The sequence below is a fragment of the Maniola hyperantus genome, chromosome 28, assembly GCF_902806685.2.
Source record: "Maniola hyperantus chromosome 28, iAphHyp1.2, whole genome shotgun sequence".
Classification (NCBI taxonomy): domain Eukaryota; kingdom Metazoa; phylum Arthropoda; class Insecta; order Lepidoptera; family Nymphalidae; genus Maniola; species Maniola hyperantus.
This window is the reverse complement of record NC_048563.1, coordinates 1064067-1076333: the sequence shown is the minus strand read 5'-3', so window position 1 is coordinate 1076333 and position 12267 is coordinate 1064067. Positions and strand designations below refer to the sequence as shown.

The following is a 12267-nucleotide window of genomic DNA, read 5'->3' as shown; positions in this document are numbered from 1 at the left end:
AAAAGCACTGCTATTTCCTCAACGTCCATTTTGAAGCGCGCTGTGTGTGCAACTGACGATCGTAGCCGCGGTTTTGGCCGCGTTGCAAATCGCAACCCCTGCGGCCGGGCCCGCGCGTTGCGCTGCCAGGTCGCTAGTGCGCTATTGCTCTAAAGGTCGATGTAGCATTATTTCTGTTACCTACATTAGTTCAAACGTCCTTGCGGAGTTGGGCTTCTTTCCATGAGCATTCTATTTGGTAAAATATATTCAGTGCCGTGTCGCAGTTTCTTGTATACCTACCTAGTTATGTGAATATTTAATTTTTATAAATACTTTTAGTAGTGTACCTATATAATAACTAAATTATAGCCGCTTACTCAGAGAATTTATTACACAGTAAATAAACAAATAAATAAATTATAAATTATCTCTGATTTAGTGAACTGAGCGAAAAAGTCGTTGATTTTTATTTATTTTACTACCAATGTAATATTACTTTCCGATATTTAACTAACTAAATAGTTTGAAATAAATGTTTTTGAAATGTGGGCGCTTCGGTTCTCAATATTAATTTATGCGTAAGTAATTTTATAATAATAGAATTTATTACTAATTATAATAGTTAATATGAAAGTTAAATATAAAAATAATCTATATTAAATAAACTTAAATCAAAATTAAAAGTAGGTACATAAAAATATTAAAATAAAACATACAAACTTAAAATTAAACGTTGTCAAAAAGTCCGCCCCTGGTTGCCCCTGGGCCAAAGGTGCCCATTAAGCTGGCACTATTGCCACGCTGAATGGCGATGGACAACCTTTGGACCAGGTAGGCCCCAGAGCGCGGATCGCAACCTCTTTCCCTTAGACGACGGCCGATGTCACGCACGAAACCCTTCGCTTCCTCACCCCAGCAACCCAACGTTTCCACCGCCAGTGGAACAAAGAGGTATTTCCCCATAAGAGGGGAATAATTAGCTCGTTTCTTCGCGGCAGCGGACTCTGCAGACACTCTCTCATTTTATAATAATTAGGTACCTAATAGCGAATGCCCGCGATTTCGTCCGTGTGGATTAGGTTTTTAAAAATTCCAAAAAATATTACAATAGAACTACAATAACTCTTGTGTACATAATATATTGGGTAATAAATTAAATTATTTTTTACTTTTGAGTGTTTGTAGTTTTTTTTTTTTTTGAAAATTTTTGTTACAGTTTATTGCAATTTAATATGAGTAACTTGCCTTTTCATTCGTGTGCAATGTGCCTGCATGTGGGAGTGCTAACAGATTAAAAAGTTATAGGAGAGAAACTTGGTATAAAATTGCAAGAATACTTAGTATGAGAATAGTAGATAATCTATGGAGCTACCTATATGCTTTTACGAACCGGTTTTCCACTGCAATAAATGAAATATACTGAACGCTTAGTACGAGATTTTATGTCTTACCAACGTTGATAGTATTCGAGTGTCGAAAACCTTCCGCATTACATTAAACTGGATCTTAACTGCCTTGTTTTAAAGCTCAAGTTTGTCTACACATCTACAGCCAGCGCTCTAAGCGGAAACGTTGCTAATTTAAAATTAGGGGCATTGAATTTTCGACTTCAATTCAAGGCTTTTTAGGTCCATTTTACTTTGACGTTATTGTGTTTCGACTCTCGAATTCTAGCAACGTTTGGTGAGACGTAAAATCTTATACTAAGCGTACTGTACGGGAACGGGAGTAATAATTTATTTATGAATCTGAATAGGCTACTTGACAATTTTTTTAAGTTGGTCTTAAATGGTTAATATTTGTCCTATTATATCAAAAAAATTAACACTATATTTTTTTGCGCCCTAGAAACCGTAAAACTTTAATTAAAAAAAATATTTTTCTTAGACAGGTGAAAACACTGTCGGCCATGTTTGGCCGATAGATTATCTGTGCTCTGACGTCATGCATTTGTAAACAACAGTATAACCCTGTGGTTATACTGTAACTGTACATAGCTATGCGTTGATAGATCAGTCAGTCAGCCAGTCAGTCAGTCACCTTTTCCTTTTATATATTTAGATATAGATAAGGCACACTTTTAAGAGGTTTCAACAACTTTAACAAAAACATTAACAATAATGAGAAAAAGAGAGTCAAAGTGGACTGGGAAGCACTTATCTCTATGAGAGATCTCTACCAGTGACACTTGGCAGTGCGAGAGGTTTTTAATCGTTTTCCGAGATAAAAAGTAGCCTATGCCCCTTCGTGGGCCGTGAAAAGCTGGTAGACAGACAGAGAGACGGACAGACAGATACACTTTCGCATTTATAATATACTAGATGATGCCCGCAACTGCGTCCGCGTGGATTTAAGTTTCTGAAATCCTGTAGAAACTCTTCAATTTTCCGGGATAAAAAGTAGCCTATGTCCTTCCCCGGGATGCAAGCTATCTCTGTACCAAATTTCGTCAAAATCGGTTGAACGGTTGAGCCGTGAAAAGCTAGCAGACAGACAGACATACACACTTTTGCATTTAAAATATTAGTATAGATTAGTCATCAACCGATAGACATTGACGACCTCCCTGGCGCAGTGGTGAGCGCTGTGGTCTTAATAGTGGGAGGTCCCGGGTTCGATTCCTGGCAGGGGTTTGGAATTTTATAATTTCTAAATTTCTGGTCTGGTCTGGTGGGAGGCTTCGGCCGTGGCTAGTTACCACCCTACCGGCAAAGCCGTGCCGCCAAGCGATTTAGCGTTCCGGTACGATGCCGTGTAGAAACCAAAGGGGTATGGGTTTAATAAAAACTGCCATACCCCTTCCAGGTTAGCCCGCTATCATCTTAGACTGCATCATCACTTACCACCAGGTGAGATTGCAGTCAAGGGCGAACTTGTATCTGAATTAAAAAAAAAAAAAAAAAACATAGGTCTCTTGTAGATACTTCCACACGCCACGGTCTTGCGCCGCCGCCATCCAGCGGCTCCCTTCGACTCGTTTGATGTCGGCCACCTAGTGGGGGGTCTTCGAACGCTGCGCTTTCCGGTACGAGGTCGCCATTCGAGCACTTAAAGTTATCCTATCACTTACCCATATCTGCCTACTGTGACCCAGTGATATGCAACTACTGAATATGTTTCGCTGAAATATAATACCTATTTCATTGATAAGGACGTCATATGAAGATTTAGAGTGATAACATATAATCTCTACTATCGACAATCTAGATACTAATATTATAAAGAGGAAAGATTTGTTTGTTCGGAAGGTACGGGGTTCGATCTTGGGAACGCACCAGTCCAGTGGCGTGCAGGGCATAGAGGCATAAATGCACTGCTTACCTCAGTTGTAATGGCTCAATGCATATTTTTCATTATGACCTGCCAGTAAATAGGTTCCTACCTAACTAATGCTTACCCTGGCTTCAAAAAAAAAAAAAAAAAAAAAAACACTGTGCACGCCACTGCGCACCACTATAACTTTTCTGAGTTATGTGCGTTTTAATGTAATATGGGATAGAAGAACATGATTCTAGGTCAACGGGAAGTACCCCCCGAAGTGCTGAATCCCTTAACAAATTTAAAATTGACGTCAAAGATCATTACCTATCTCTTTGCTATCATCAGTAACGGCATAGTTTATTATTTAAATCTATATGTGTATATATATCTATGTAGTCTTATGTATGTCTATTATATTCTATTTGTATGTATTAGTGTATTAACAATATGTATTTTATATTCTTATTATATGGTTTAGTTTATTTAGCTATTGGTATTTAGGTTTATTTTACACCACCTCCCATTGTCCATTTGTTCGTTTTTTCCCTAGCGTTAAGGTTGTCTGGAAGAGATCGCTATTTAGCGATAAGACCGCCTTTTTGTACCTACTTATTAAGATTTCTTTTTGTAACCTGTAATTTGTGTTTCTGTGGTGCAATAAAGTATATACATACATACATACATACATACCCTGTAGGTTTCTTGACAGACAGACAGACAACAAAGTGATCATAAAAGGGCTCCGTTTTTCCTTTTGAGGTACGGCACCCTAAAAAAATTTAAAATTGGATTGGAAATTTAGTGCGAGATTAAATGCTCTATTTACTGGCCTAAGAGTACTCCATAATGTTTTTGACGACCTCCCTAGTAGGTATTTGTAGTTATAGTCAAAGTCAAAGTCAAATGATTTATTCAAAATGGGTAATAAATTACTCTTTTTGATGGTCAGTTGTTGGATTTGTAAGATATAGTGGTGATAATTATAGCGACAACAGAAATACATCATCTGTGAAAATTTTAAGTGTCTTAACTGTCAGTTTATGAGATACAACCTGGTGACAGACAGACAGACGGACGGACAGCGGAGTCTTAATCAATCAATCAATCAATTTATTAATTAAATCGGACAACAATTGATCCATTGTTAGTAACAATAAATACGTAATAACTATGTTAATACTTAAACACTAAGGAGTTAGTAACAAAATACTTAATCACTATGTTAGTACTTAATAACTAAAAGGGATTTAGTGGTCTGCACGAGTTTCCCCATCAGTCTTAGTAACAGGGTCCCGTTTTACCCTTTGGGTACGGAACCCTAAAATGTATTATGTGAAGTCTGCCAATAGGCACTGGCCTAGCGCGGTGGGCTATGACCAAACCTAACCCCCTCTTATTCTAAGAGAAGACCCGTGCTCAGTAGTGCACCGGCGAGGGATTGAGTTGAGATGAGAGACAACTTGTAACTTTACCTGTATTGTTTGAGGTCTTCCGATGTTCTAAATTGAAACCATCGGCAGTTTGTAACCTGGAAAGGTGAATGAAAATTAATCCATAGTACTTTTAGGGTTAGATATAAGCCTAATAAGCAATCAATATTTAAAAAAAAAATTATTAAAAAAAAGGTAGGATTAATAATGGAAAAAAAGTAAAAAGAAAAAAAGAAAGATAATAAAAAAAGAATTAATATTTATGTATACAAAATAAAACAAAGAAAAAGAAGACGTAGGCTTATTTATTTATTTATTATTTTTAGGGTTCCATAGCCAAATGGCAAAAAACGGAACCCTTATAGATTCGACATGTCTGTCCGTCCGTATGTCACAGCCACTTTTTTCCGAAACTATAAGAGCTATACTGTTGAAACTTGGTTAGTAGATGTATTCTGTGAACTGCATTAAGATTTTCACACAAAAATAGAAAATAAAATATTTGGGGGCTCCCCATACTTAGAACTGAAACTCAAAAATTTTTTTTCATCGAACCCATCCATGTATGTATGTATGTATGTATGTATGTATGTATATACTTTATTGCACCACAGAAACACAAAGGACAGGTTACAAAAAGAAATCTTAATAAGTAGGTACAAAAAGGCGGTCTTATCGCTAAATAGCGATCTCTTCCAGACAACCTTAACGCTAGGGAGAAAATGAACAAATGGACAATGGGAGGTGGTGTAAAATAAACCTAAATACCAATAGCTAGATAAACAGCCATGTATCTATGCCTTCAAAAATTATATTGAGGTTTTTTTCTAAACTGAATAGTTTAGAAAAAAATTATATAGCGATTAGCGAGAGACACTTCCAGTGGTAAATGTGTCCCCCCCCCCCCCCTGTAACATCAAAAATAAGATAATGATAAAACAAAAAAAATTATGTACATAACATACAAACTTCCACCGAAAAATATTACTATCAGTTTATGAAATTATATAATGAATTTTAAAGATTTCATTTTTTTAATATGTTCTACAAGTATCCGAAACACACGAAGCTGCAGCCGCCATGATTGATCCCGACTGTGACGTCACAATGTCAATGTTGTGTAATGTCACCCAATGTCACCTTAGCACTTGTTAGAGATTTCGCTTGTCTCAATTTAAGTTTTTTTTACTTTGTTTTCGAATCAAATAGTAGGTATAATACAATAGGCTACTTGACAATTTTTTTAAGTTGGTCTTAAATGGTTAATATTTGTCCTATTATATCAAAAAAATTAACACTATATTTTTTTGCGCCCTAAAAACCGTAAAACTTTAATTAAAAAAAATATTTTTCTTAGACAGGTGAAAACACTGTCGGCCATGTTTGGCCGATAGATTATCTGTGCTCTGACGTCATGCATTTGTAAACAACAGTATAACCCTGTGGTTATACTGTAACCACAGGGTTATACTGTTGTTTACAAATGCATGACGTCAGAGCACAGATAATCTATCGGCCAAACATGGCCGACAGTGTTTTCACCTGTCTAAGAAAAATATTTTTTTTAATTAAAGTTTTACGGTTTTTAGGGCGCAAAAAAATATAGTGTTAATTTTTTTGATATAATAGGACAAATATTAACCATTTAAGACCAACTTAAAAAAATTGTCAAGTAGCCTATTGTATTATACCTACTATTTGATTCGAAAACAAAGTAAAAAAAACTTAAATTGAGACAAGCGAAATCTCTAACAAGTGCTAAGGTGACATTGGGTGACATTACACAACATTGACATTGTGACGTCACAGTCGGGATCAATCATGGCGGCTGCAGCTTCGTGTGTTTCGGATACTTGTAGAACATATTAAAAAAATGAAATCTTTAAAATTCATTATATAATTTCATAAACTGATAGTAATATTTTTCGGTGGAAGTTTGTATGTTATGTACATAATTTTTTTTGTTTTATCATTATCTTATTTTTGATGTTACAGGGGGGGGGGGGGGGGACACATTTACCACTGGAAGTGTCTCTCGCTAATCGCTATATAATTTTTTTCTAAACTATTCAGTTTAGAAAAAAACCTCAATATAATTTTTGAAGGCATAGATACATGGCTGTTTATCTAGCTATTGGTATTTAGGTTTATTTTACACCACCTCCCATTGTCCATTTGTTCATTTTCTCCCTAGCGTTAAGGTTGTCTGGAAGAGATCGCTATTTAGCGATAAGACCGCCTTTTTGTACCTACTTATTAAGATTTCTTTTTGTAACCTGTCCTTTGTGTTTCTGTGGTGCAATAAAGTATATACATACATACATACATACATACATACATACATGGATGGGTTCGATGAAAAAAAATTTTTGAGTTTCAGTTCTAAGTATGGGGAGCCCCCAAATATTTTATTTTCTATTTTTGTGTGAAAATCTTAATGCAGTTCACAGAATACATCTACTAACCAAGTTTCAACAGTATAGCTCTTATAGTTTCGGAAAAAAGTGGCTGTGACATACGGACGGACAGACATGTCGAATCTATAAGGGTTCCGTTTTTTGCCATTTGGCTATGGAACCCTAAAAATAATAAATAAATAAATAAGCCTACGTCTTCTTTTTCTTTGTTTTATTTTGTATACATAAATATTAATTCTTTTTTTATTATCTTTCTTTTTTTCTTTTTACTTTTTTTCCATTATTAATCCTACCTTTTTTTAATAATTTTTTTTTTAAATATTGATTGCTTATTAGGCTTATATCTAACCCTAAAAGTACTATGGATTAATTTTCATTCACCTTTCCAGGTTACAAACTGCCGATGGTTTCAATTTAGAACATCGGAAGACCTCAAACAATACAGGTAAAGTTACAAGTTGTCTCTCATCTCAACTCAATCCCTCGCCGGTGCACTACTGAGCACGGGTCTTCTCTTAGAATAAGAGGGGGTTAGGTTTGGTCATAGCCCACCGCGCTAGGCCAGTGCCTATTGGCAGACTTCACATAATACATTTTAGGGTTCCGTACCCAAAGGGTAAAACGGGACCCTGTTACTAAGACTGATGGGGAAACTCGTGCAGACCACTAAATCCCTTTTAGTTATTAAGTACTAACATAGTGATTAAGTATTTTGTTACTAACTCCTTAGTGTTTAAGTATTAACATAGTTATTACGTATTTATTGTTACTAACAATGGATCAATTGTTGTCCGATTTAATTAATAAATTGATTGATTGATTGATTAAGACTCCGCTGTCCGTCCGTCTGTCTGTCTGTCACCAGGTTGTATCTCATAAACTGACAGTTAAGACACTTAAAATTTTCACAGATGATGTATTTCTGTTGTCGCTATAATTATCACCACTATATCTTACAAATCCAACAACTGACCATCAAAAAGAGTAATTTATTACCCATTTTGAATAAATCATTTGACTTTGACTTTGACTATAACTACAAATACCTACTAGGGAGGTCGTCAAAAACATTATGGAGTACTCTTAGGCCAGTAAATAGAGCATTTAATCTCGCACTAAATTTCCAATCCAAGTTTAATTTTTTTTAGGGTTCCGTACCTCAAAAGGAAAAACGGAGCCCTTATATGATCACTTTGTTGTCTGTCTGTCAAGAAACCTACAGGGTATGTATGTATGTATGTATGTATATACTTTATTGCACCACAGAAACACAAATGACAGGTTACAAAAAGAAATCTTAATAAGTAGGTACAAAAAGGCGGTCTTATCGCTAAATAGCGATCTCTTCCAGACAACCTTAACGCTAGGGAGAAAACGAACAAATGGACAATGGGAGGTGGTGTAAAATAAACCTAAATACCAATAGCTAAATAAACTAAACCATATAATAAGAATATAAAATACATATTGTTAATACACTAATACATACAAATAGAATATAATAGACATACATAAGACTACATAGATATATATACACATATAGATTTAAATAATAAACTATGCCGTTACTGATGATAGCAAAGAGATAGGTAATGATCTTTGACGTCAATTTTAAATTTGTTAAGGGATTCAGCACTTCGGGGGGTACTTCCCGTTGACCTAGAATCATGTTCTTCTATCCCATATTACATTAAAACGCACATAACTCAGAAAAGTTATAGTGGTGCGCAGTGGCGTGCACAGTGTTTTTTTTTTTTTTTTTTTTGAAGCCAGGGTAAGCATTAGTTAGGTAGGAACCTATTTACTGGCAGGTCATAATGAAAAATATGCATTGAGCCATTACAACTGGGGTAAGCAGTGCATTTATGCCTCTATGCCCTGCACGCCACTGGACTGGTGCGTTCCCAAGATCGAACCCCGTACCTTCCGAACAAACAAATCTTTCCTCTTTATAATATTAGTATCTAGATTGTCGATAGTAGAGATTATATGTTATCACTCTAAATCTTCATATGACGTCCTTATCAATGAAATAGGTATTATATTTCAGCGAAACATATTCAGTAGTTGCATATCACTGGGTCACAGTAGGCAGATATGGGTAAGTGATAGGATAACTTTAAGTGCTCGAATGGCGACCTCGTACCGGAAAGCGCAGCGTTCGAAGACCCCCCACTAGGTGGCCGACATCAAACGAGTCGAAGGGAGCCGCTGGATGGCGGCGGCGCAAGACCGTGGCGTGTGGAAGTATCTACAAGAGACCTATGTTTTTTTTTTTTTTTTTTTTAATTCAGATACAAGTTCGCCCTTGACTGCAATCTCACCTGGTGGTTAGTGATGATGCAGTCTAAGATGATAGCGGGCTAACCTGGAAGGGGTATGGCAGTTTTTATTAAACCCATACCCCTTTGGTTTCTACACGGCATCGTACCGGAACGCTAAATCGCTTGGCGGCACGGCTTTGCCGGTAGGGTGGTAACTAGCCACGGCCGAAGCCTCCCACCAGACCAGACCAGAAATTTAGAAATTATAAAATTCCAAACCCCTGCCAGGAATCGAACCCGGGACCTCCCACTATTAAGACCACAGCGCTCACCACTGCGCCAGGGAGGTCGTCAATGTCTATCGGTTGATGACTAATCTATACTAATATTTTAAATGCAAAAGTGTGTATGTCTGTCTGTCTGCTGGCTTTTCACGGCTCAACCGTTCAACCGATTTTGACGAAATTTGGTACAGAGATAGCTTGCATCCCGGGGAAAGACATAGGCTACTTTTTATCCCGGAAAATTGAAGAGTTTCTACAGGATTTCAAAAACTTAAATCCACGCGGATGCAGTTGCGGGCATCATCTAATTTTATTATAAATGTGAAAGTGTATCTGTCTGTCCGTCTCTCTGCCTGTCTACTAGCTTTTCACGGCCTACGAAGGGGCATAGGCTACTTTTTATCTCGGAAAACGATTAATTAGGCGATTTTTAACTGCCGATACTTCGACTCAGTTACCACGAAGTTGAATCCACGAAATAAGCTGTTTTAATATATGTATGTATTGTATGTATATATATGATATTATATAGTAGATATTTATTATGTTCTTTTCATGAATAACTTTATATCTTTTCTAAACCTCTCGCACTGCCAAGTGTCACTGGTAGAGATCTCTCATAGAGATAAGTGCTTCCCAGTCCACTTTGACTCGCTTTTTAACCGACTTCAAAAAAAGGACGAGGTTCTCAATTCGTCGGAATCTTTTTTTTATTTTTTATTTATGTAACCGGATTACTCGAAGACGCCTGGACCGATTTTGAAAATTCTTTTCTGTTCGAAAGGGTATACTTCAAAGAAGATCTGATGAACATCTTCGAAGATAGATACTGGAACTCCTCAACGGATAAGAGTAAATTGCTCGCGATCAGTGTAATAGCTTAGTGAACAGTAGATTTTTAACCAGTCATAGCATAATTCCATGGGGCCACTAAAAATTGTGAAATAATTTTTTTTTACAAAAAAAATAAAAACCGACTTCGATACACAAACACTAAAAATTGAAAAATAATTTAATTTATTACCGAATATATAATAATGTATACAAGAGTTAATATAGTTCCATAGTAATACTTTTTGGTGCCGGTGCCAATTAGCTTTAGCTGCGCGAATCGTCTAGACTTCATATTTTTATGAGACTCCACAATGGCACCGACCCCAAAAAATATTATTATGGAACTATATTAACTCTTGTATACATAATATATTCGGTAATAAATGAAATTATTTTTCAATTTTTAGTGTTTGTGTATCGAAGTCGGTTTTTATTTTTTTTGTAAAAAAAAAAAATTCTCATTATTGTTAATGTTTTTGGTACAAATTTAAAAAAAACCATTAAAATATCTTGTTTCAGACAAGATGTCGCTGCAGCGCTTGTCAGCGCTTCGCGCGCTGATGGCTAGTCAGCCGACAGCACTGGCAGCATACATCGTCCCCACAGCTGATGCGCACAATGTATGAATCCATACTAATTTTATAAATCTTCGTAACTGTAATTAGTAATATTATATAAAATATTCTAACTGCTAAACTTTCCTAGTCCTCAAGAAACCCACTAGGAACTCATATATGGTCTCCACGTCACAGGTTTAACCTAGTGTGGAGACCACTAGTAAACGACGCCAAAGTAACTTGTTTTTGTTAAATAAAGATATTTTATTTTATTTTTTTATTTTATTAAATGCGAAAGTGTGTCTGTCTGCCTGCTAGCTTTCCACGGCTCAACAGTTTAACCGATTTTGATGAAATTTAGTACCGAGTTAGCTTAGGTATATCCCGGAGAAGGGATACTTTTTATCCCGGAAATTCAGTCTCCATGGGATTTTTGAAAACCCAAAACCACGCGGACGAAGTCGCGAGCATCATCTAGTTTTTTAAAATAGCTTATTTTTTGTTGAGCTTCTCTCGAACAGTGCGTGTTACCAGTGATGACATATAGATCCGAGACATGGTCGCTAACTATGGGCCTCATAGGAAAGCTCAGAGTCACTCAGCGGGCGATGGAGAGAGCTATGTGCGGAGTTTCTCTATGTGATCAAATCAGACATGAGGAGATCCGTGGGAGATAATAGAACACTGATGATTTAGCATTTATAATATTAACATAAATTACAAACATTGTTTTTATTTTCCAGTCAGAATACATATCCCCAGTAGACGCGCGCAGAGAGTGGATATCCGGTTTCACAGGCTCAGCCGGTACCGCCGTCGTCACCAGTGCACAAGCGCTAGTATGGACAGACGGAAGATACTACACGCAGTTCGAAAAGGAGGCCGATTTGACGATATGGACATTGATGAAGCAAAGTAAGTCAATATTGTACTTAGGTAGCTTTATTTTTGCCATTTATACATATGAGGAATAAAGCTGGTCCCAAGTGACTACCTTGAACGATACCTCCTAGTAGGAGAAATAAGATTGGTCTAAGTGGTGTGCCTTGCGTGATTCCCTTTACATAGTAAGTATACCTACCGAATAAGCGTTATAATGGCATGGACGACACTACACATGGTTTGAAAACAAAGCCGATTTAACTCTGTGGACATTGATGAAGCAAAGTAAATCAATTTATACTTAGTTAGCCTTACTTTTGTCATTTATGTAGATGAAGAATAAAGATGGTCTCAAC

At 36.5% G+C, this 12267-nt stretch overlaps 1 protein-coding gene across 5 annotated transcripts in view; it reads left to right on the top strand.

Annotated features, from left to right (window-relative positions):
* The window catches only part of LOC117995152 (xaa-Pro aminopeptidase ApepP-like), a 38456-nt gene that overhangs the window by 6006 nt on the left and 20183 nt on the right, over positions 1-12267 (top strand). The window contains exons 1-4 of one of the 5 annotated variants that reach the window (XM_069508394.1): positions 487-560; positions 7480-7535; positions 10992-11092; positions 11773-11944. In XM_069508394.1, the coding sequence (XP_069364495.1) occupies positions 526-560; positions 7480-7535; positions 10992-11092; positions 11773-11944 (364 nt within the window). In that variant the 5' untranslated portion in view covers positions 487-525. Of the gene's footprint in view, positions 1-486; positions 561-7479; positions 7536-10991; positions 11093-11772; positions 11945-12165; positions 12197-12267 lie in introns of those variants that run through there. The other 4 variants (XM_069508395.1, XM_069508396.1, XM_069508397.1 and 1 more) reach the window with 4 other exon arrangements.